The sequence below is a fragment of the Xiphophorus couchianus genome, chromosome 22 (genome assembly GCF_001444195.1).
Source record: "Xiphophorus couchianus chromosome 22, X_couchianus-1.0, whole genome shotgun sequence".
Classification (NCBI taxonomy): domain Eukaryota; kingdom Metazoa; phylum Chordata; class Actinopteri; order Cyprinodontiformes; family Poeciliidae; genus Xiphophorus; species Xiphophorus couchianus.
This window is the reverse complement of record NC_040249.1, coordinates 23,836,112-23,862,093: the sequence shown is the minus strand read 5'-3', so window position 1 is coordinate 23,862,093 and position 25,982 is coordinate 23,836,112. Positions and strand designations below refer to the sequence as shown.

At 38.7% G+C, this 25,982-nt stretch overlaps 1 protein-coding gene across 13 annotated transcripts in view; it reads left to right on the top strand.

Moving 5' to 3' along the window:
- The first annotated feature begins 1,348 nt into the window (after positions 1 to 1,348).
- lrrfip2 (leucine rich repeat (in FLII) interacting protein 2) overlaps positions 1,349 to 25,982 on the top strand; it is a 28,872-nt gene continuing 4,238 nt past the window's right edge. For 2 of the 13 annotated variants that reach the window (XM_028006763.1, XM_028006760.1), the window contains exons 1-18: positions 1,350 to 1,544; positions 5,090 to 5,245; positions 13,576 to 13,662; positions 13,861 to 13,917; positions 14,313 to 14,525; positions 14,629 to 14,700; positions 17,060 to 17,107; positions 17,229 to 17,291; positions 17,492 to 17,581; positions 18,670 to 18,732; positions 20,063 to 20,116; positions 20,211 to 20,267; positions 20,492 to 20,566; positions 21,678 to 21,791; positions 22,146 to 22,187; positions 22,880 to 23,011; positions 24,691 to 24,861; positions 24,936 to 25,028. In XM_028006763.1, coding sequence (XP_027862564.1) covers positions 5,156 to 5,245; positions 13,576 to 13,662; positions 13,861 to 13,917; positions 14,313 to 14,525; positions 14,629 to 14,700; positions 17,060 to 17,107; positions 17,229 to 17,291; positions 17,492 to 17,581; positions 18,670 to 18,732; positions 20,063 to 20,116; positions 20,211 to 20,267; positions 20,492 to 20,566; positions 21,678 to 21,791; positions 22,146 to 22,187; positions 22,880 to 23,011; positions 24,691 to 24,861; positions 24,936 to 25,028 — 1,521 coding nt within the window. In that variant the 5' untranslated portion in view covers positions 1,350 to 1,544; positions 5,090 to 5,155. Of the gene's footprint in view, positions 1,545 to 5,089; positions 5,246 to 13,575; positions 13,663 to 13,860; positions 13,918 to 14,312; positions 14,526 to 14,628; positions 14,701 to 17,059; positions 17,108 to 17,228; positions 17,292 to 17,491; positions 17,582 to 18,669; positions 18,733 to 20,062; positions 20,117 to 20,210; positions 20,268 to 20,491; positions 20,567 to 21,677; positions 21,792 to 22,145; positions 22,188 to 22,879; positions 23,012 to 23,287; positions 23,360 to 24,690; positions 24,862 to 24,935; positions 25,029 to 25,982 lie in introns of all 13 variants that reach the window. The other 11 variants (XM_028006762.1, XM_028006759.1, XM_028006761.1 and 8 more) reach the window with 11 other exon arrangements.

The window sequence follows — 25,982 nt, the reverse complement described above, 5'->3', positions numbered from 1 at the left end:
TTATGGAAATAGTGACAAAAAATCTTTAACTTTTTTACCATGTTAACATTTTTTGAGGCGCCTCTGTCTGTTCAGAGAATGAGCATCTTTATCCAACACTGCCTTCTTGTGGACAGGATGTGCATAGCATCATGTTATCACTTGTGAAATTAGGGAGGTATTAACTAGTTACATCTACTCAATAACATTTACTTGAGTAACTTTTTTTAAATATACAAGAATGATTTAACCAGAAGTGCACCAGACACGGAAACAAACCTACAAAATTGATGTCAAAGTGAGACCTCTTGTTTGTAAACAACTTCACTGTTCTGTTGTTTTCTTGTGTTTCTTCTCCCTGAATTTTTTATTTTGTTATAAATTTTACCTACTTTTTAATATTATTTTTTAAAATAGCACAATTACACCTGGATTTATAATTTCAGATTGCATACTTTTCCCAAATTAAATCAGATTTTATGCTGACATTTACTCTGTACTTTAGTAAGTTATAATAAGTTACTCCTACCTGAGTTCAAGTTTTTATTTACTTCCACTTCTGCATAGTTTCCCTTCCACTTCACAATAAGAGAAATGTTTTGGGCTTTCTGCTTTCTATAATATTATTTGCAAACATTATTATTTTCAAATGTTTTATTTCAATTATTTTCTATATTGAGCTTGTCTTTATATTCAGTTAGAATTCCTTAGAGAATTTCTTTAGCAAAATATACAAGAAAGATGTTGCAGCTTTGATTTTAATAATGCTGTTTGTAAAAAAGAAAAAAAGCGGAGACATGAAAAATCTGATGCTACTTGATTGGTCTATATTTTCTGTTCTTACCACTGTTAGGAATTTGAATATTTATTATATATTTCTGTATTAATCCGGTTTGTTTTGTTTGTGTTTTTAACTTGTCAATGGAAAGGTTTATAATAAAACATGGTCAGTAATCAATTTGGTAATACATCTATGAGCTTTCACAACTTTTAGGCCAACTGCAAAATCTTGTCCTATTTTAATATCTAAAAATAACTTAAGGCAGGATAATCTTTCCTCTGTCTATTTTTAATCCCTTTTTTTGGTTGGGAAATTTTTATCTTTTTCATTTCTTGTAGGTTTCTGTTTGTGGTAATGTTATTGGAAAGTAAAATATGTATTTCGATTGCAATAAAAAGCATTTGCATAATTACTTAGCATTTCCAAAAATTCTACAGCTATTTATTATTGTAAAAAATAAATAAATAAATAATTTTTAAAAAATAAATAGAAAATAAGAGGAAAAAGAATATCACCAAAACCGGTTTAAGAATTGGGATTTCCCGGCTGCTCCTGAAGGCAGCATCACACCCTAAATTTCCCTAACATCCGGGACCTTGTTCAGCTCGCCAGTGAAAACTGAAGGAGAGCAGAGGAAAGAAAGGCGGACTGATGACAGCTGTCAGAGTGGACAAAAACACTCCCATTCTGTGAAGTAAACCCGAATGGCTCTGCCCAAACGCACCGGCAGATAGAGGACAGAAACCCTGGGAGAATAACTGCTTTGCTTAAAGGTGTCGCGAAGGTAAACTTATACATTTTCGGTTTGGAAAAAATGAGTCCCAGTTTGCTCTGTGTGTCTCAGGAGAGTCGAGGTTAGCTTTGCTGCTAACTTTGTGAACCACCCAGCTATTTATTTCTGTAGCGGGGCTTTAGCTGAAGTGTTTCTAATGGTGGATTGTCGTTGTTATCGGAGGGATTCTCGGTCAGTAAAGCGTTGGGTTTCTTATACACACAGAAAGAGTTTAAATTGAAAAGTTTATGGTTAATTCCAGGGGTAAGGAATGCTAGTTAGCCGTTCCAGTTAGCTCTTAACGTGCTGTGGCCAAGCACGTTAAGACCAACAGGCGCTAATTGTTATCTCTTTAACCAAGGAGTAAATCAAGCTAAGGTTATTACTGAGTATTATTTACAAGGATAAGTATGTGTAGAAAGAGTAATGTTGTGTTAGCCAGTGTGTTTCTGAATGGTTCAATTGAACCCAGCTGATTATCGTTCAATAAAGCATATTTCGGCACTTTCCATATCATTAACAGTCATTTGAAACTGTTACAAATGATATATTGGACTGGTTTTAATTCATTCTTCTTCTGGTTGCCCGCTAAGTTTTCGACTTGTAGCTTCGAGTTTTCGATCCAAAGGAATTAGATCATGAAATATTTTAACGGAGAGCGCATAGCTCTCTCTGGGTCCATTGACTCAGGGGGTATTTTGTCTGCAGCAGGCAGCCTCAGTCACTGTTGATGTGCAGATGAATGTATTAGATAATCGTCCAATAATTCATTTCTTAAAGGGCAACATGAGTAACTACAGGCGGGTGTCAATAAATTAGAATACAATCGAAAAGTTAATGCATTTCGGTCATTTCAATACAAAAAACGAAATTTGTATAGATTTATTACATGCAGTTTGTTTTTGTTTATTTTTGAGGATAATAATGCAGAAATATTACTGTATGTCCTTCAGAATCATGCCGAAGTCAACTAATTTGTTTTCCAGCTTTGCTACAGAAGCTGCCAATAAAGAGTGCTCTGTCCAAGCATATTATTCTGTATAATCTGTATAATCTGTGCATATAGCTCCTATATTTATATTTATACACAATATCTATATCTCTTGCTATAACCCCTTATAGTCCATACATACAGTCTTGTACATCTGTAAATAAATATTATATCTCGTAGAGCACTTCTGGATAGATGCAAACTACATCTTGTTGCTTGTACTTGTGACAGTGCAATGACAATAAAGTTGAATTCTATTCTATTCTATGTTAATGGAAGGTTGAGTGGAAGGAAAACATGTTGTAGAAAAAGGTGGATGAGCAGCATGGATAACTGCAGCTTAAAAAGATTTGTGAAGCAAATCCATTCAAGAGTTGAGGGCAGATTCACAATAAGGTGGACTGCAGCTGGAGTCAGTTTTTTATGCACGGATGTATCAATAATATGGGACAGCCACTCCAGAACCAGAAAAACACACAGATTTTGATAACGCTGAATAAAACAAAAACTTGCTATTGTTATGTTAGTTTTTATTTACTTTGCCTCGTTTCCATTCCAAGTAAATTATTTTTGTTATTTCAGTTTTGTCAGTAGAAATACAGATAGTGTCAGAAGCATCATGCCTCAGTTAGGGAGAACTGGACTGGTCTGTTGCAGAGATGAAAATAAATTTTGCATTTCATTTGTAAATTAAGGTCCCAGAGTCACTAGAGACTTTTGAGATATTATGGTAAAAAAATCACTTTTGATGAAATAAATTACACTCTAAATCCAATCATTCCCAAAATATTCAGTAATGACCTCTAAATATTATTTCTGGGCTGCTGGTAATTGCAGTCATAGCAACAGGTTGAATATCTTATTGCTATGGAAAGTGAATTCAGGACAATCAACTAAACACTTCACTCCAAACAATCCTGCAATATTTTCAACACTTACTCTGATATTATGAAGAATATGAACAGAGTTTTGGGATGTGGCCTCACTCACTCATCATGTTTAAATTTGGATTCTGTATTGACCAGTGTGGGCAGAACTCCCAGGTCTGGGCCTGTATAGGTCTGCTTAATGCAGGTTTGTCGGTAAACAATCTGCTGCACTAGCCATCTCAAATGAATAATTTACCAGTTGTTTGAATGTAATGTTTCCATGAAGCTGCTGAAGTCTCATTAAAAGAGGTTTACGTAAACCGCAGTTGTCGATCGCAAACCCTAATGGGACCCATACGTTAGTGAGGGTTGAATGGTTTGTTGCATATACAGTTAAATGTAGATATAAAATCCACCAGACAGCCATAACATCATGACCGCCCACATTAAGGACAAGCACTGCAGCTCATCCTGTTCTATTGTGGTGTTCAGGTCTGAAAACCCACATTCTGGCATTCATGTGTTTGTTACATGACTCCTAGCCACCTACCTAAACATCCAGGAAACTGGTGACTCCTCCAACAAAAGACAGATTTAGACCTGAATTCAAAGCCTTTGGCTGAATTTATGTCATCTGCTCCTGTGTAATAGTCCTTCCATGTTTTTGTGATCATGCAGAAACAGTTACACAAAGGCTACCGTTTAAAACATGTCACCAAATATACAACAAAGATTAATCCTGAACAGAACAAGATGATGACACTTGTTTAAAGATGCACAGTTTATCAGCTAATTTTCTCTTGATTGGCTTTAATTTAATCACTTGGTCAAATGCTGAGAAGTCTGATTAGTTTTTTATTTCTATTCATTAAATCATCAAAAGCAGGACCTCCCTCCATTTTTGGTCTGTAAATGCACCAGCAACCACTTTTATGCACTTTTTTCAGTTTAATAACAATCAAAGGAAACTTCTCTATAATAGAGCTTTCAGCACTTTTTTCTGTTTCATGTCAGTATAAATCACAGTATTTACTAGTATGTTGATTACATTGACAATCCAATGATGCAAAATGTAAATTTTGATCTATGTTAAGTTTAACTCTTTAAATGATATATGAAATCACAGATTTGAGAATTAAATTGAATTACAGTCATAATGGTAGCCACAATAAATGTTTAAGATATCAACTCTGTCATTGTTTTTTGTTTTTGAGAGTAAAAATTGTTAAAAAGCTGCTTCTCTCTCATATATACGGCTTAATGTTTCCTCAGCTACCTACAGAAATCACTGCTTATGCCAGGAAAGGGTGGTGAATTAGTTTTAATGCTATTCTTGTGTATTTATATTGAAGAAATCAGAATTTGCCAAAATTAAAGATTTCTAAAAAATCTTTTCAGGCCAGAAATGACATTGCAACAGGGGTTCCCAAAGCGTGGCACGGGGGCTTTCTGGGGGTCATAAATCAACACATTTGGGTCTCGAGAGCCACTTCTGAAATCAAAGAATGTTTTTAAGATGCAACATCAGAGATGATCACAACAGGACAAAACTCCTCAGAGGAATCTAATCAGGACTTTAGTGGTCATAATATGGTTAATTACAGTGTTTTCCACAAACAGTGAAACTTTACCTCCAACTTACTGGTTTAGTCTCCCTGTTCCCATTGTTTACATTGTTTTCTCTGTTTGTCTTTCAGGTATTTCCAGCGTTGCCTTTTCTTTCCAGTTTTACACTTTGGTGAAATCTCAGCTGCTGCGCTAAAATGGGGACACAAGGCGCCGGTAGAAAACGAGCTCCTTTAAAAGATCGGTTCTCAGCAGAGGACGAGGCTCTGAGCAGCATCGCTCGGGAGGTAAGGTCGCCAGAGGAAGAGTCCTTTAATGTACCTGACGTCAATTATTCCACCCATCAGTCGATGCAAATGTGATTTAATCCAACTAAAATGTTCCTGTTTTAACTCAAGCTTTTATTCTGCCTCATTCAAAATGGAAAAGCATCAATTTGAACAGCAGCAACTTTTATTATGACTCATTAAAGGGAAACCTTTCAAACTGAAGGTGTTGAATTAAATCAGAGTCTAAAGAGTGATAAAATGTTTTAAAGTAACAGAACACACAATTCTTTGATTTATAATTTAAGCAGGTATCAGACATGGAGCTTTAGTTATTAATCATTAAATATCGTCATGTAAAATGTTTTGTCAAAACATTTGTGATTTAACAAACATTAATTTGGAAATATATAACAGTTTTCATGACTCCTTTAGGATAAACTTTTAAGAATATTGTAAAAAACAGAAAATATTTGAGTAGAAACTTTTAGAAAAAATCAAGCTGTGATTTCTCCAGATTTTCTCCACTGTGGATCTTAACTTTCACACCTTCAGCTGACATTTCATGTCCATAAACAAACTTTTTTTATGCCTAAAAGGATAAAAATTTGTTTTTATGAATTATGAATATAAAGTTGTAAAATCTTATGAATCATTTAACTGCACATTATTTTTGTTGTTTGCATTTCGACTCATTTCCATTTATTTTGATTGTGGTTTATGTTTGGACCAGTTCTGAACCCTGACTTTGATTGTTTATATTGTAAACCATATTTAGTTACAGTAAACTTAGCAGAATATTGAAAACTACTTTAAATAGCTTTCAAAGTTTATGAAACATAAAATTACTACAGCATGGGTTTGAGAGTTTCGGAACCAGTCCGTCCATTTTGAGCTGCGAAGCTGGAAAAGGCGACTTGACCACCTCTGTGCTGAGTCAGCATTGTTTACATGTGGCGTTTCAGCGTTGAACTTTGTAAAACCTTCCATCCAGCACTCTGGTTTAAGAGCCAGTTTCGCCAATTTGAAGCTTTGTGTCCACATGTGGCCGTTCTGGTTCTGCTGGTTAATATTTGCTGTGGTCAGAGTGGTCCGGGTTCTGAACAGCTGGTCTGAAGCTTACTGGGAAGTATTTTTGTTTGGTAGAAGAAAGCCACCTGAAGGAGAACGCGCTGCCTGGCCTGTGAAGACATGTCGGGATGATTTCCACTCCAGCTCCTTCATGCCTTTGGCTTTTTCCATAGTCAGGTTCTGACGTTTTGTCTCATTAAAGAAAAGAACCCGGGCCAGGCTTTCAGCAAAGACCAGAGTAAACCCATAGATTTCCTGGCTTTATAAAAACCATATAAATTCAGGATAAATCTCAGGTGTTTGCCTTGTTTTGTTCGAAGTCAGTCTGGGAAGTTTAAAAGCTACAGGCAGCGCTCGGCTCCGTTTGCTCTCTTTATAGTTGCGCAGGCCGATCATAGAAACATGAGTCACCCGGCCCTCCCAGTCCGCTCCTAAATCTGAATCTCTTTGTGCAGCAAAGCAAAGATTAGATCAACCGTCCAGCAAGTTCAGGGGGTCAGAGAAACGCTTATCACTTAGAAAACTAAACAGAAACAAACCCCACAGAGTGCAGTTTGTGCCTGGTCGTTAGCTGACCATGCAGGCCGCATGTCTGGGCCTGGCATGCGCCACTGCTGCTGCTGCTGGGGATGACGGTGAATTTGAGCCTGCAGCGTCACCGGCCGCATTCTGAGGCACCTTGGGTTACTTCTTGGCTGTCAGGGTTTGAATGCCAGCAGCTTGCTAACAAACCCAGCCTTGGCTGGAGCTCCACAATGATTACCTGTTGTCTGAGATTAGGATCTAAGGGGCGCGCTGGTTGGCAGTGATAGCAGGTATTTTCTTCCCTCGTTGCTTGGAGGGAGTGTCTTTACGTGAATGCAGTGGATTTTATAGGCAGATCAAAAGGCCTTTGTCACAAAGGAAAGTGAAACACTTTCTCTCCAGAGTGAGTTTAGTCTTCAGATTAAAGATTATAAACTCAGGTTTATTTAATCCCCAAAAAAATCAGCCTTTCTTTTAAAGGAAAGAAGCGCCACATTTTTACATTAATGATTTCAATAAAATTGGAAAAGCAAGCATAAAACAAAGCATATTATTTAAATGCTTTAAAATAGTCAGACTCAATTACAATTTATCAAGTTAATTCCTGGATGTGTTGTTAATAAATCACATTTTAATCAAACTATATAGCAACAAAATAAGCAACCGTTTTAATTCAAAAACCCCAATTACTGCTAAATGATTGAACAGTGAGACATATGAGCTCAAAATCAAGATGTTTATTGCTTTTAATTTATTATTGATGTTATTCAACCAATAGATTCATAGCTGGAAACTTTATTGTAAAAGAATGTAATTAATAACCTTAAAAAATTTTATGCATTAAAATCTATATTATTAATGAATCCTAATTAACGGGGTTAAAGTCCCAACCCCATTAAAAATAGATGAAATCCGTTACTAAATCAAAACTAATAATGAAATTTGTATATACTATATGTTAAATGCTTTTTCAGTTAAGTTGTTATTTTATAAGTTATTTTTTGATGCAGTATTTGTTAAAGGTAAGATTACAAATTGAGCAGAAGAAATACTCAAGACTTGATTTGGAGTCATTTGTCATGTCAGGAGAGCAGAGCTGCAGCATAACATGACAGCTACAAACCTGAAAATAAAACAGATTTATAGCAAATCTGCAACCATTAATTATTAAAAGCAAGACAAAGTTATGATTTAGTTGGATAAACGAATATCTAAAACTCAGTATTTACAGGTGAAATCAGGATGTTTTAGCATGGATCTGCATTAGCCTGCAGACAGTCATTTGTTGTTTATACTTTTCTGATCTCTTTCTAAACTGAAAACACAGAATAATTATTGCTTTGGTTAGATTATATGAAAAATAAAATGTGGATTATTACTCGTCATCGGGAGCTTGTTGCTAATTGAGAAGCTGATAGCGGCACGCCGGACAGGCTGCTGAGCGGTTATTAGCTGCGTGTTGGAGGTGTGCCGTGCTGCTGAGGCTGTCCTGCTCAGGTTACCCTCTCAGGGCCGCGGCATGGCCGCGGGGCGGCCGGGCCGGGCCGGGCTATAGATAGGACAGAGACAGAGAGCAGGTCGTCCTGTCAGACAGATCAACAGGTGCAGAGCACACAGCCAGCTGTCTCTGACTCCAGGCGGCCTTCTCCTGCACTCAGTTCTTCACTTGCACTTTTTAATCTTTGCATTACCTCAGACTTTATAATGTGAAACCTTAAGTAGTTATGAGATTCTCAGAAATTAAGCAAAATAAATGTTTCACATGATGCAAGAGATTAGATTTAAAAGAGAGAAAACAAATTTTCATTCTACTGCAAAAATAATATAAGAATTATTTATTATAGTTACAAAAGTAACGTTGATTATTTTGATACAGCAATGAGCCAAAATCTAAAATAAGCACTTGCTAAATTATTGGTTTTCAGACTAATTTAAAAGGGGAGAGGCTGGGTCATGTGGTGTTGTTTGGTCATGTGATGTGACAGTGATGCAGCAAAGCATTATGGGTAGTTTAACTGAAGCAGAGAAGCAGTTTTAGCTGTGTGGTCATTTTTATTCGGTGTCAGATGTCTAGAGAAACAAATATGAGTAAATATTAGTTGGCAGACAAAATAGCAGTATTGATTGCTGATATTGATAATATTGGTGCATTCTGACTGGCGTCAATTTAGATTTAAAACCAAAGCATTTATCAATGTAGTTAAACAATCATGGTGACCTTTGCTTTATTCTTTCCATCATTTTAAACCTTTTAGATATTTAGTTTGAAATAAGAAAAAGCCCAACCAGGGACAGGCATTTCAAGTGACTTGGAGCTATAAATGGTGTAAATATTTAACATAAATGTTTCATCTTGGTGTAGTTTGATACTGGAAACTGACTTATGAATGCTTATTAGGTAGGTTGACCTTAAATCATAGAGTTTAAATAAAAATTTTGACATTTTTAAAGGTATATTCACACCAGAAAAGTAATTTGGTCTGCTTGTTGTGTTCAGACCAAAATCGGACTTTAATTATTTGTGGTTTTTTTTAGTTTGGTGCAGTTTGCTTTCATGTTGTATACGAAGCCATTCAGATGTTAATCATTACTCCAAGAACTAATGGAGCGGGACAAAACATGGATGTGAAAACAAACTTACTTTGACAAAGTTCTTGTTAAGTCGTACCATTACCAACACCGAAGGATTCATTTTTACCATAAATACACAACTTTGGTGGCTCATGAAGTCCAAAAGGACGTGTATTTCATGTAGTTTGTTGGATCAAGGCTGGTCTGTATTCATACCAAATTGAAAGTGAATTGAGACCACCTTAAAAATTTGATCTCGGTCTGGTTGTTTGGTCCACACCTGGGTTTGGTTGAGTGTATCCACACCTGCACAGACAGTCTGGACTAATGTGAGAAACGAGCTCATGGTTTGGTTAAAATTTAATAATAGCAGGTGTGAATAAATCATAGCTACGCAAACAGAGAAATAGTTTATTTTGCCTCCTTTAATGCTGGAAATCTCACATTTATATCTGATGTGATACAAAAACACGTTTGACAAACAAATGACATTCCCAGGTTCTAAAGTTGAACTTTGGAAGCTCCTCTCTGGTCACCAATACTGCAGCATTCCAGAAAAACAATTGATTTTTTTTTCTTTCAGTAGTTTCATCAACTTTAACCACAACCTGTCCCCTTCAGGTCCTCTGAAGCCATAGCTTATTTCGATCATCTGAAAATCGTGATGTTTTTGCTGTGTCCGCTGCAGGCTGTTGGTGGAACAGAAACAGCTCTACTTTTAGGCCTCTTGTGCTGGCAGTGCAGATAAGACGCTGGAATGCTGACAGTGTTTGTCTGCTGTGAGATACTGTACACATTATCTCTAGTATTTATGGACTGTCTTTTAGTTGAAGATAAAGGTCCAGGCTGCATGAACTTGGGTGCCATTCTTTGTTGATGGCATGTTTAAATTGTTTCAGCAGTAATTCCAGCATGTATTAGGTAATAAAGGAGTTGGCTACACAGAAACCTGTATGACTAAGTGGCTCCTCCCCCAGCCTGTCCAGGGGTTGTTTAAATTATAACCTTCTGCTGAGGTATTCTGTAAAATGACCTCCTGTTGGGCAGATTTTATAAGTATTACTTCTCTGCTCCCGCCTCAAGGAGTCTTTATTGGTCTTAGCCGTGTACATAAAGGCAGGATAAGTTAGATTTTGTTTATAGGCAGATTAGAAACAAGTTATGTATATAAACTGTTAGCTTCTTCCCCACGAGGGCTTTAAATTACCCCCCCCCCCCCAAAGTTGATGGTTCACACATGTTGTTATGGATTAGAGTCACACACGACTACCTCACAGCTGGAAGAGTTCAGCAGAGAGCAGAGAATGCATGATGTTTCCCGACATTTCCCACAAAGTCTGAATTTGATGCCGAGTTGCACCATCAGGAAACGTCAGAAAATTCTTGTGACTTTTAAATGTTTTGATTTGAAATGCCTGAAATCTATTTTTATCTTTTACCATCAGAAATACCGGTGCATCCATTCTGATCAGATCGGTTTATTGACACTTCATTGAGTACTAAATGGCATAAAACAAAACAAAATGGTGTTTTCTTAAGATCAACAGCAGACTGGGGTGAAAAGCAGATCAAACTGAATGCAAATGGATAAAATAAAAAAAAACTATCAAATGTAAGTGTGAGACACCTTCTTAAGATGCTCATAAAAGCCTATTTTAATAGTTCAAACACCAAATGTTCCTTAATGTGCATTAATACACTCATTAACCAGAACCTAACCTCTACAATCTTTATTTCCACTATTGGGGGTTTAGCCAATCAATGCTAAGGAAAAGGACTATATAACTGGTTCTGCTTTGATGTTGAAATACTGATTGCATGACGACACAGTCCAGTAGGAGGTTGTGAGGAATCTCTGACAATGTTCAGTGCCCAGGGGCCTCATGCTTAAAATAGTGTGCAGTTTTCACACTAAAACTTGGCGTACAGAAAAATTTAGAAAAGTGTGGCGCACAAAACAAATCGGATGCATAAAGCCATGCGCACGCCGCGCACCTTTCCTTTATAAATCTTAATTTGCGGGAAATATAGCGCAGCTGCTGGTCCGCTCTGTCGCCACCCATAAATATATCTTAATGTAAATTATTATAAATACCTGGAAGTCTGCCACCACGTGAAGCAGTAACCATGGCAACGTCTTTGTTCGAAGCAGTATAAGCATTTATAATAGTAATAATTCTATATTTTATTTAAAAGGTGCTTTGAGGACACATAATGTCACCTCACAAAAATAAAAACACATTTTAAAGAAAAAAAAATCCAAATTAAAAAAATAAAGAGATCCTGCACATGCCTGTTTGAACAGCAGCGCGTTCAGCCAGGATTTAAAGACAGACAGCGAGTCAGAGAGTGTCTGAGTGGGGAATGTGGACGTTTATTCTAAATAGTAGATGCTTTGTGTTCATAAGGTGCATTCACAAAGCGGGCGACTTGACTGAAGGATGACTGCAGCTGGACCGGTACTGGTACCGCACGGCTCTTTAAGTTTTGCTCAGAGCTCCAGGATGATCAGTCTGGATTAATCTAAACGCTCAGAAACCATCATCAACATTTCCCAGCAGATCAATATGATCTCTGATCAATGGCTCCCTCTGAATCCTTCCATTGGCGATGTTCTCCATCGGAGCCAAAGCTCCACAATTACGTGACTCACCTTTGCGCAGTGTGATTGCATACACTCCTTGATCACCTTAAAAATAATCAAACCTGTTGATTATTTTTAATCAACAGGTTTGAATTAATCTGCTAATCCAACCATGTTTCCTTCTTTTAGTGAGAATGAAATCGGCGCTTCGGCGCACAGAACAATGCGTTACAGCTTTATGAGACAAAAACTGAGAAAAAGTACTATTTACATTCAAGCGAGGTTTTCACATACTTTTATTTTCTGTGCGTGTTAGCTTATTGTCTGAGGATAAATGCGGTTCAGTTTCATCGTTTACGTTTAAACAATAAAATATTAAAATCATGAAAAGCATCGAGTTTGATGCTTCTTGGTCTAGATAACCGAATGTAATCAGATTTCAGTCTATTTAGGTGAGTTTTGACTCTTTGTAGTTTGATATTGTCCACAGACAATATCTGTGGACAATATTCCACAGATATTGCCGCACATTTTCACGCCAACAAAAGTGTGCGCATATTTACGCAAACTTTGACGCAAAGTGAATTTTTATACATGCAGACTTGTGTGTAAAATATGGCGCTGCACATTTTTTGTGCACACGCACGCTTTATGCATGAGGCCCCTGGTCTTTTAGCAGCTCTTAAATGGAGAAAAAAAAGGAATTCGACTTCGGTTTCAAGTGCTCACAGCGTACAGACGTTAAGTATGTAAAAATAAGAAGAGAAGCTACCGCTGTGGTGGCTGGTTTTTACAGTAGACGAAGGTAAAAGTCACCAGTTTGTGTACTGAATGTGTGGGGTCAGCAAAGATGTTAGCTGCACTTTTCCTGACTCAGAACCTGTAGAGTTCTGGATGGAGGAAAGACCCAGGTAGCTTGGACCTGACCTGTTCTGCAAAGAACAATTAGATCTGGAGAGAGAATCGTCTTATAAAACTTGTTCTAATTGTATATTCAGGAATTATAAAATGCTCAACATGTCAGTGTTTTTCTTTAGAAAATGAATAAAATCCCGTTAAACTGCAGAGCTGTATAACATTGGCTGCTCTCTCTCAAAGACACAGTGTGACATTTCCTCTAGTCCTCGTGTGTATGATGACAAATCATGACAAAAAAGTACCTTTTTTCTACTAAAATATGAACTATATACTATATAGAACGTAATTCATGACGAGCGGGAGAAGCAAGAGTACTTCCTGTATTCTCTGGATGGATTCTGGACTACGAGTCCAGATAAGGGACAGATCTTTGCATCATGCAGGATATAAAATCCTCAGCACGATAATCACTCTGATAAGATCACTATGGTGACATTTCTCTAAAACTGTTTTAGTTTTATGTCTTCTTCCTCAGGTTGATTCAGTGAAACCTCATCCGCATTTCCCAACTTCTCTCTTCTCCAACAGGAAGTCAATGTTTTGAATACCTAAAAATACTCCTCCATTACTGTTCCCTTGTTTATCTGTGTGCCGCTCGTCCCTCTCTTTGTTTGCTGCTTGCGCCTGTGGATCGTGACCTCCAGGTTTAGGGCTGACAGGTGTGTTCTTGTTGTGTCCCCAGGCCGAGGCGAGGCTGGCGGCAAAGAGGGCGGCCCGCGCAGAGGCCAGGGACATCCGGATGAGGGAACTGGAACGGCAGCAGAAAGAGGTATTTTACACAAAACGGGGCGGCTCTTTCACTTTTATGGAGGTTTGGCTTCCACGTCCCGCAAGTTTAAAAATAAATAAAAGTGCTGCATGTCCACAAATGAAACCAAAAGTTCTATAAATGTCGGCCAGATTTTCTTTTTCAGCGGTTTTCAGTGAGGTATGACTGTTTTTCCTGGCATCTCCTCCCTGTGTTCAGCTTTCTTACCACTCCTCCAGCAGCAGCAGAAAATGGGGTCAGATCCACCAGTGGATGGTAGGAGAGCAACCAAGTGCTGCTGCTTTCTTTGCCACTAACACGGTTGTGTGGTACAGAGTCCCATTTAAGCTGCACTTGACTCCCAGACTACTCTGTACTTCACAGTGGAAATATGTATTTGCTTTGGAGACATTGTGAACTCTGACTGAGTCTGTTTGGAGTGCAGGCTTCAGCGTCTGGCTTTATATAGGACGGTCGATTCTGCAGGAAATTGGTTTGAACTTCTAACTTTAGTTCTTTAAATTTGAGCATTTTTATTCATAAGTGAATGGTTTGATGCATGATATCATCAAATATCTGCTCTGTGTGCTCCAAGCTTTAACAGCTGAATCAACTCGACACTTTCTATCCACTAAATGTTGTCTTTGCTGACCTTTTTTCCCCGACTCCAGGCTGAAACAGAAAAAGCCCGAGCCTCTAGTAGTAGTAGATCCGGCAACCATCATCACCGGGTCCGTATCCTCCTCCACACATTTCCTCTTTATCTCCATTTACTTCCTGTCTTCCTTCATCACGTTCTGTTCTCTCTCCCTTTCTGTTTGTCCACTCTGTGTTTCCATCAACCGGGGCAGGATGATGATCTTTTGTCAGTCCGCAGCTATAGGGTGTGTACAAACGAACACTGATGTGTGGAATTTGGTTTTTTGTGTAAAACACATTCATATAATTCTTTTCTAATGTATGCTCACATTTATTTTATATTTAAAGTCGACATCTTCATCTGTACATGACCTGGGGTCTATCAAGAGTCAATCCAGTTCCCGTAGGAAGGACGCCCTGGTGTGTCACTGCAACACTTTAGTACAGCTGCATGAATGTGACCTAATTACCGGCAGAGTCCAAAGTCCTAGAAGGTGTTGGAGCATTCAGTTATGCAAATGAGCCAGATATATTTTGCTCTATAGATATTCATATAGAACAATTATTCTTCAGTGCCTTTTTTTGGTGGCCTTCAGTTTGTTGAAACCATTTTCTGCATCTGATTCCAGAACTTTACATAGAAAAAATAAATTTCATGAAGTTTTATGTCATATGGCACAAATGGGGAAAACATAGAGGACTCACTAATATAATAAAAAGTCTTGGTAACTTGTGCACAAAACTAATAAAAAGTTCAGAGTTGCTAATCGTAAATCCAAGATCCCAGTTTGATTGCCAGCTGTAAAGAAACAAAGTTTTAGTCGTAAACTTTCTTAGTACTTTTGAAAGTTTGAAATTCATTGCATTCTATGGCATCACATTCCTGCCAAAAACCCATAAGAGCATATGAAACCGTAACAACAGTGAGATTATTAATTAAGAGAGTGCATCACTCTGATTGCGGTTAAAGTGGTAAAAAATGTCTCCTCCATCCACCTCGGCGCTCTTAGCAGAAAAACTGTGCTCCATATTCTAAATGGGAATATTTGTGTTTATGGTGCATGAATACTGTGCCATGCAGTTTTTTTATCATAATCTTTATTGTTATCACAATAATACCACAAAATCTTCTGCTAAAATTCTAAGTCCATATCACCCACACATAGATGCTATAATATTCTTTTACTGTATGAAGAGTGAACATTGTTACTGACTTTTATTACTGCTTATAGTTGGTCCAATGGCTAATCTACTGGTTTGACCTGACTAGAGCATGCTGTGTTAAACTCTAATTTCCAAGGCAAATCAAACGCACCATAACTCCTTAACTGGGTGTAGTGGTGATGCTTTCAGATTGTTGTTGCAATACTTTCCCTTCAGACTTGTTTACATGTGCAGAAAGATCTCTGAAAACAAATATAGTTTGTTTAAACTACTGGAGTTTGGAAAACCTGCATGTGGAATAAATCTTCCCCAAAATGCTCCAACCTGACCTGTAATGCATATTTCTGGGGTAATCAAATCACTTCAGCATAACAAAGGGTTCCATTCATACCGTCGCTAGAAGCATTATAGGTCCATTTCAAATGCAACTTCACATTTTGGCAGCAGCGTCTTCACCTTACAGATAGTGAAAGGCACACAACAGAATGGCTCCCTCCAGCTGCTGTGAGCCTGTAGATTCATCTGACGGGCTCACAAAAGTTTGTTTACCGGTAAAGTCGTACACCATTCCCAAAAACGTCAAGTTCAGACAGGCTCGTATTCAGAAGGGAACCGACTAACCTGATTCTTTGAAGGCAGAATGCTGTTTGGTTGCTGAAGCTGTTCTCATTAAATTACTTTAAAACATTTTGTTATTTGTTTTTGAAATCTTTCAACTTGCTCCCCTAAGAGATCATTAGTAATCTGTTATTCAAGTTCTTAAACCATCAGATTGGTGCAGAGTGTTATTCTAGCCATTCAGCTTTCCAGAGTTTCAGGAACTGCTGATCATTCATGGAACATCTTTAAAAATGTGGATGCTGGCATTTGCGTTGAGGACGTCTGCGCTGCTGCAACATGCTTAGCTATGAGATGCTATTTTAGGTTTGAAAAGCTTCTTTGCTGGCTAATCACTTTTAGCACAACTTAAACATAACAATAGCCTTTTCAAGCATCCCATCAAATCATATTTTGAAGCAAAAATTAACCTCAAGTGGGCCAAAAGAAGCGGCTTGTTGTCCATTGTCGTTGCTGATTACTTGTGCGTCAGATTTATGGGTGTGAATACAAAGGTACCGGCTCCAGACATTACTGTAGAAAAAAATAAAATGTGATTAATTGTGTTAATATTTTTAATGCTTTAAATTCTATTTAATGAATTAATTAAAATTATTGGTTAAAGTTCCAGCTCTGCAATAAAAACATTTATTCTTCCAGTTATTTTACGTAAAACATTTCAGTTGTTTTCATTTCAATCGTCTTGAGAGATGCTGCTTCTGTTTTACAAGCTGTGAGATGTAGGTGCTGCTCCTTTAGTTTTCACATTATGACTGCAGTAACAGGTGGGGGAGGGGAAAGCTGCATTATTCTATGATCTATACAGACAGAGAAAACCTGGTTCACTCCCATGCTTCATTAAAAAGACTCTAATTGTGGTTTTGAAACCAACAACAGCTTGCAGTGGCCTCTGTCCCTTCAGTGTCGTGTGTGTGGTGTTAAAGCAGCATGCAGGTGTGTGTGTGTTTGTGTGTGTTGAATTTGACCGACCATCTTCTCAGACCTTCTCTCTCTTCAGTCTGACGGCCTTTCCTCCAGCTCCCTGCTGAAGAGTTCCCGCTCCACTGTATGTCCCTTTGACTTCATCCGACATTTCTTTCTGTCATTTTTATGGTTTTATAAATGTTCCTCTGTTTCCTCACTGTCCTGCTTTTTTCCTTCTTTCTGCCTTTCCTGTGGCTCAACAGAGTTCTGTGTACAATGACCTACGTGGCCAAAAAAAGGCCTCCTCCTCCAAGAAAGGGCTGCTGGTTAGTTTATCACAGCTCCGGCTCTGAGCGTCGGCGCCGCCATGCTGGTCCAGATTCGTAGAAGCTTACAGTGATTTTCTATTTCAGGCTATTTGCCTTTTATAGACCTGACTAATCACATCTAATGATTTCTGTAGTCTGACCCTGGAGGTTAGCATCGGCAGCGTGTTTGAGGTCATATTGTATTATTGTTCTCTTAGACTGGACTGTACCACGATCAGAGGAACTACAGCAGCCTTACGAAGACCAAACCACCAGCCCTGTCCTCCACCTCCACCTATCAGCCCCGGGTTGGTCTCCATCTCTGTGTCATTCAGCTAAAGTGGGCCTTGGTCAAGCTGTACATCCATTAAGGCATTAGATGGTTACCTACCTAACTTGGTCATTTCAGTAGGACCACATCTGCCAACAAATGGCTAAAATTTTGCATGAGACCTCCTTTAAAAACACAAATGACTATTTTGTTAGTTTAAACCCCAAATGCTCCTTAGTATGCATTAATGGACACAGTGGAAAACATCTTAGTGCTACAGCAGATGCTAACATCTACCATCTTATATCCATTCAGCTCCAAGAAAGATAGATGGAGCTCCTGGATTGGCTGCCTTTAAAACATCAGCCAATAGCATGTCAAGTAGCATTGCGGCAAAGTATTTCAACTAACCAAGATGCATTTTCTTTTGGATACATTAAATCTACTCTACAAAAAATCTGCACATTTTATTAAATAATTTGGAGCTATATTCCACTGAAAGAATCTGCAAAAACTGGGCTACAAACAGGCTGGGCTTCATTGTGTAGTTGCAGTTATGAATATTGTTTCAAGGCTCTGACATTTTCTTAAAGTTTTCAAAAGTAGGTTTTATTTCCAAAAAGGAAACCGAGTTTGGAAAATGTTTGTGTTTCCAGGTTTTAGTCTGTTATTTAAAATGGAAATCAGAATTTTATCGGGTGCTAAAATTTGATCTTCTACATTCAAACTCAAGTTTTTATTCAACTTGTTGATTCACCGTTATGTAGCTGCTACGTTGGAAAGGAAAACTTCATCTTTGTTACTTCATAGTTTGTAGAACATGCCGATAATAAAATCCAACTAGGTGATTTTATTTAAACTGCTGGAAAATGTAGAAATTAGTTTGGAATTTAATCTTTATCAACTGAAACATTTGAATTCTGGACGTTTTGCCCTTCCTGCGAGGAGACTGTCCTGATTTGACTGGGACAGTCTCTCAACACTCTGAAGTTAAACGGCCTAAAAGTGACGTGCTCAGCAGAACCATCGTCCTGTTTCCACTTCACCGCTTTAATCTCTCACCACCACAGCATTCCTCCTTCCTCTGCTCTGACTTCTTTCCCATCATCCCTTCCTCCCCCACAGGCCTCCACTTCCTCCTCCTCTTCCTCCACCGTTGGTTCGGGTCTGTCTCGCAGCCACAGCATGGTCAGTTTGTGTCGGTGTGTCCTTGAGATTTTGGATGAGTGGATTTATGTCCCGCCAGTGTTCAGAGATCTGTTCATTAGTTTGAAAGGTCAGAACTTTCTGAGAAGTTGAGCGTTTTGTTGCAGATCAGTAAAACAAATGGTCCCTTACAGTGATTTGGGAAATTATTAATTTCCTTTTAGACTTTTTCACATCTTACTGGAATTTTAACATCAAGTTGTGCATAATTGTGTAAATTTTTGTACAAGCAAAATTAAGTGTGGTATTTGTATTCAGCCACCTTTACTCGGATGCCCATAATTAAAAACCAGTCCAACCAATTGAGATATTGGATTTTACTTCCTTTAAAAGTAATTGGTAATCAGAGTAATTTAATCTGTCTAATTCTACCCAGTCTCTGCAGTGAAGCATGGTAGTGACAGCATCATGCTGTGGTTGAGCTCTTCTTCAGCACGGACGGGGAAGCTGGCTAGTTTTTGGGAAAATGGATGAAAGGAAATTGAAGATGCAGCCAGAACTACATTGAAGCATGTTTAATGTGTTAGAATGGCCTAGTAAAAGTCCAAGACTTCTTCACAGATTTGATCTGTACAGTCTTCCACTGTTTGAGCTGTTTGGGATGGAAAATTGAGTAACAATGTTTAGATCTGTAAAATTCATGTGGACATAATCCGAAAGCAGGGTTTCCCAAAGTGGGGGTCGGGAACCAAAGGGGATCACAAGACACCAATTGGCGGGTCGCAAAATGGTTTTCAGAATCATTGTGACATGTACCACCAAGATTATGTAAATTAATAAATGCATCATGAAATAAATAAATGTAGCATTAAATAATGTATAATATACCCTTTAATTGTTTCTCTAAAAGAAAATAATTTTAAAAAATGCATATTACTTGACTCAATATATGTTTTTTAAATAGATGGAGGGAAATAATTCCAGGTCATTTTATGGCGTTGCCATTAGGGTTCTCCAGTATTTTAGGGATCAGAGGCTGAATAGTTGAGGAACTCCTGCCTTGAAGGACTTAAAGCTTTAACTTTGGTTCTTTAAAGTACCGACTTAACGAGACTGGATAATGATCCAAGTCTCACTTTTCAGACTTTTATTTGGAAGATATTTTTTAAACCCTTGCATGGTTGGTGGTTGTAATGTGCTGAAATGACGAGGAAGCAGTGTGAATACCTGAGCCAGGGTGTGAACAGGTTTCTGTGCTGCGTGGCCTACAGAGAGTAATTCTACTCCACCCAGTTGAGTGTTGCGTCAACCATCAACATTCCCTCCTGCTTTGTTGCTGAGTCCTGTGTTGTCTCCCACGTGTTTCCCTCAGGCCTCTATTTACGATGACGCTGGTCTTTACGGCTCGGGCTACGGTTCAAGAGCTGTAAGTCCTCTCAATGTTTGTGGAACCAGGTTTTGGGTTTTTTGCCATCGTCGTCCCACAGCCGCTCACGTCTCATTCCTCACTTCATTCCCAGCCCTCTGAACTCAGCTGGTACTCCTCTGGGGCCAGCTCCACACGCAGCAGCCCTGCGGTGAGCACACTAAACCCACCGCTACCCTGCATGACCACGCCAACACACCGCTAATGAGCTGACGCCTTTCCTGTTAGGGACTAGGATCCATACTCATACTTCAGTTTATTGCAGAAAATTTCTGCTAATAGAGATTGTGTGACTACTTGGGCATGCAACAGACCTACTTTTATTTTGGTTTCTTACCATCCATGTGTGTGTGTTGTATGTGTGGGTATTCGTAGCACTCCTCCTCAGATGATGACACTGTCAGCAGTGTTTCCCAGGAACGCTACAGCCGAGGCCGGAGGGACAGCATGGTGAGCTGCTGCAGCTGGACTCCACCGAACCGCCTCTGATCCTCAACTTTCACTGTGGTTTCAATTAGAGATGCACCAATAAACTGGCAGAAGATTTATCTCTTCATCAGAACATCAAATACTGAAAAAAATAGATTATTTTCATTCTTTGTAAATTTATGAAATGTAAGAAAACTTAAACTCCAGCTATCTTTGGTCGACAAACAACAAGAAACATTTTTAAACAGAAGGAAGTTTGATAAAGCTTTGGGTTCTTTTCCTTGGAATGGCCCAATATCTGGTGTAGACGATGGATGCTTTGATGCCTAAATGGGAAAAATCTTGGAATTCAAAACCTCCAGCTCAGTCAAACAAACCAGAAGTACATTTCTCTTTTTATTATGTTATATTGTCCTTTAGGATAAAAAAAACACACAAAAAAAACCTAGACATTATCAAAAAACGAATTGACAGACGAGATTGGTATTAGCCTGTGGTTAGCACACTTCCGCTAATAGCAGAGCTAATGTTTCATTTAATGCTTCTGTATTTTTTGCTAACCTTGACAATGTTTGGCTCACTTTGCTTTCCCCGAAATAAATTTTTTCTAGATAAATCCTAAACCTCTAATTTATTTCTATTCATTGTAGTGCTTTAGCATTAGCAGAATTAATGTTTATAATTAGTGCTTTAAAATTAGATCAGCTAACTTTTTAGTTAGCTGTGTGCACCACTAGTATTAGGCAACAGAGTTCCTACAGGGTCCTAAAAGCCTAGAACATTTTCAAGGCATTTAGTTTTTCATAGGTTTTAATACACAGTGGGTATATTTTAAGCATTGATGGGTTTTACATCATCATTTTTTATTTTTTTAAAAAGCTAGCTTCTGCTCCTTATGTATGTTTAGTCATTTACAATGATTGTAAATGTATTTAAATATGATTAAACGTGGTTTTAAAAAGCCTTAAATCAGAACCACTGTGATTGGTGCATCTCTAGTTTGAAAATTTTCAGCTTTTTCAGCTTTTTCTTTCATTCAGCTTGTTTTTAAATCCTGAGTGTATCACTGTTTCCTGTCAGTTCTCTCTTCTCTTATGTTTTCTGCCACTCTTCTCTTCCTCTGTGTGAGTAGTCGTCTGACTTCTCAGATATTAGCGAGTCGGCTGCTGATTACTTCAGCCGCTCCAACCGAAGGGGCAGCATTGTGTCTGACCTTGATGAGTTGAGCATTCCAGATCTGGACTCTGTAAGTGTCTAAACCGAGATCGCATGTGTGCGCCTGGAAATGCAGTGCAGCACTGAATAAACCTGAGTCCTGGTTGTAAATTATAACATCTGGTTTTAAAGACTTAACTGAAAACATGAACTAATAATGTTCAAGATGAAAGAGGTTGTGTGGACTGCATCAGTGTGCAGAAGCATGCACTCAGATGTTTTTAACAAACATTTTGCTTGTTTTGTTTGTGAACATGCAGCACTTTTCCCAGACTGATGGTTCTGTTTGAACTAACTCCTGATTCACAGGTGACCCGACGACCCCAAGCATGACTGCATTTATGGTCTCCAACTCGTTTAACAATCTGACTTCTCTCTCCTGCAGCTGGATGAAAAATGTGACAAGCAGTATACAGATTACAGTCGGGTAAGTAAGTTTAGTTCTAAAATGTATCATCATCACACACTAAGTCTGCCGTAAACTGCAGCATCTGACAAACTTCTGCTTTGTGAACCTTTTTGCTAAAAATCGAGTCAGGAACAAAACACAGGTTTCCCACAATGCATGACGCACCAGTTATCTTGATGTCTGAGCTGTCAACAAACCATTGTCCGATGTTCACGCAGTCAGTGGAGATTATCAGCTTGTCTGTCAGGTTTTAAAACTGTGTAGGACCAGATGACAGCGCCCCCCTCAGGAGGATTTAAACTAGAAAGAGTTACAAAGGATATAAAATGTCTTAATATTTTAAAAATTGTAAAATAAAACAGTGTGCCCACAGACCTTTTGAAAACAACTTTTAGTTCAGTTTTAGCAGTGAGTCTTTTGAGTCAATCAGCTTCCTCCATCTTGACTGAACCCCACTTTCATGCCTAAACACTATCCTCCTGCTGCTATTATCACAGTATTTTTCAGTGGAAATACTGCTATTATGGTGACTTTTTTCACCCTCTCAAAGTTTTTGGTCTGTGAGAGGGCGAACTTTCATTTTTATGCCATTATCAATATATTATCATCAGCTTTTTTCAGGATCCTGAAAGTGTCTGAGATGTTTAGGATGTTCTTCACTGTTTTTGTTTAATATTTTAATAAAACTTGAGTTTCTGTGGCATCCCCAGCCGTCCTCCCGCTGCACCACGCCCGGCCTATCAGCAGCCTCCCTGGCCTCGCTGGGCGGGACGTCGTCACGGCGAGGGAGCATAGACACCGGTAGCATCTACGACCCTGACACGAGTCTGAGTGAACTGCGGGTAAGACGCTAACTGTCTCACCTTCTCAACATGACCACATATGTTTCCACTCATCTCTTCAGATCTCCGAAACACTACATGTATGTTCCTCCTCCCTACAAACAACTCGTTTCTTGGTAGCGTTTCCCCCTGTGAGCATGGGACGACTCGACGTCTGCGAAGCTGTCCCTTTAAATCTGGCTTTTGATGTTTACATCAGCTGGACTGTCTGTGAACGGCTGAATGGATGCTTTCTGTTTGCTTTTCACCCCAACCGTTCCTTCGTGTGCTCTGCAGGATATCTATGAGCTAAAGGACCAGATTCAGGATGTAGAGGGGCGGTACATGCAGGGGCTTAAAGAGCTGAAGGTAGAGGGGCTGGAGCTCAAAGCATGTCTTCTCCCACTCCTCTGGCATCACTAACCTCTCCTACCTCTCAGTCTGTGCTGTGTGGTGAACCTCTACTGCATGGGCTTGCATCACTTCCTGTTTTGATATGACACTGTGGCTTTAACTAGCTCCACCTGCAGTCTGATGGGAGTCTTGCATCCCTGGCTGCTGTTGGCATGATTCAGCAAGATGAAACACTTTCTATCTAGTGATAAGAGTTTACTAACAGCCTGGTTACCGACTGTTCCTGGCAGAGTTTGATACTTTAACTGTCCTGTTTCCTGGAAAACTTCCATCTTCTCTCTTTCAGGTTCGGTTTTCACCACACCGCCTTGATTCACTTCTGAAAGTGATGCAAAGCTCTAACTGTGACTTCACTGGACCTTTCTTCACATATGGCTCACAAATGACTTGTTTGGAAAATGCAAGCACAGCTGCTGGTCGTTTTCCCCTTTTTCCATTTTCTACCTCTGTTTATGTTGGTTTCACACAACTTTATTCTGGTAGGGACCAGATCTGATTATATCTGCTTTTCCAGATGTTGATTTTAAACATTTTCTGAGGTCAAAATGTAGCTGCTACGTCCATAGCAACAGAAATCCACCACACCTGAATCAAAATGCTGAATTACCTTCTTGTCATATCATCAAGTTCTGCAAAGGCATGTTCATTACATTGACTTGATTCATGTTTGTAGGAGCAGGGATTCATCTAGAGCTGAAACCATTAATCGAATTAATCGTGACTAATAGATTATTTAAACAATGATCAGTTTAGATTCATTTTTCTGCTTCTTCAGCCTCCAACAGGTTTTCATTCATTATTGGCGTGTTTTGGGCTTCTTCCACCTTCCCATCACAGCATAATGCTGCCACCGTGTTTCACAGCATCAGTTTATCAGGAGCTGCTTTTCTTAGATTCGTCTTGATCTCCTGTATTTCAAGCTGGTCCAACCAGAATCCATGAAAATTAAGTTTTAATGTCAAATCTTTAGAAAATTTACACTTAGATCTTAGAGATTTTTGATGCTCCATTATTCATCAAAACACTTGCAGGTAGGAAATATCAATTGAATGCATGTGAAATAGACACAAGGGGTTAGAAAATGGAGGTGAAAATGGTAAAGGGGCAAATTGACATTAAATGCACAGAATCTGTTCTATACATAATCTCGCCCTGTGTGAACTGTTTGTCTAGTTTAGGTCAAAAACTCGTTTCTTATGCTACTTATAGACCTGTTGCATGTTAACCCAGCTTCTACATGAACTTCCTGCGTTTTACTCTTTAACCTGCTTCCTAACTTAAATCAGGAGTCGCTCACAGAGGTGGAGGAGAAGTACAAGAAAGCCATGGTGTCGAACGCACAGCTGGACAACGACAAAGGTAACCTGATCTACCAGGTGGACACGCTGAAGGACGTCGTGGAGGAGATGGAGGAGCAGATGGCCGAGATGAGGAGGGAGCTGGACGACAAGTCAAAGGTCAGTCGGGACGTCCAGCTTTTACCTTGTTTTCCTAAAGACGTCCAGAGTTAAAGTGTTGCTTGTTGTTTCAGGAACTAGAAAGACAGAAGCACACGTGTTCAGTCCTGCAGCACAAACAAGAGGAGCTGAAGGAGGGAATCCGCCAGAGAGACGAGCTCATAGAGGTACGCTGCAGAGAAACGTCTGATCAGGGTTCTCTGGAACTGGAACTTCTTCCCCTTTCTGCTCCATTTGACTCCTCCTTTCTCCTGTTTCTGCCTCTGTGTCTCTCCGGCCTTCTGCACATGTAGCCGGGTCTCTAGAAAAACTAATATCAACGCCACATCACTTAAAAAACATGGGATCGGTTTCAGAAACATTTTCATCCACATTAATCTGCACTAATCCGCCCCTGAGCGTTGATCTAAACATGCCACACCCATAGGGGGCAGTGTGGTACTAAACTAAAACCTGTCGGCCAATCAGATTGTTTCTAAAAAACCATGACTTCCTGTTAGGAGTGAAACCTGGAGCCAGGACAGATCAGGGTTTGTACAGCTGATAGAAATCCTTGAAAATGCTTGAATTTCATTGAGGTGTTTTCAAGGTTTTGATTTCTGTATAAAGTCCTTGAAAGTGCTTGATATTAAAACTGCACAGTTTTGTAATAAAGTTAAATCTAATGTTGGATTAAAAACCTGAATTTGGAAAACCAGATATTTACATACACCTAATTAAAAGGTAATTTTTTGTTCAGAACTACCAAAGTTATTTCTATGTGCCAAATGCCAGAAACATTAGCAAGAACATTATTTAACTTTTCTTTATTCAACCACTTAATTTGAGCCGGAAGATTATTTACCTTAACACAGTTTGTTTGGATTATTTCAGTGTGATGAATATTTATTATTCCTAATGGTTCAATGACTTATTGATCATTTTATATTTTAAACTATGTTTAACATATAAATTTTTGTTAAATGAATGTTTTGTTCTCAGATCAGTCAGGTGTACAGGATGTGTTGGAAAGACATTTCAAAATATATCTTTGTTATATTTTAGTTCATCTGTCCCTGCTGTAGATTGTAGAATACTACCTTAAAATGAGTAATAATAACAGTATTAAATTATTTTTCAGT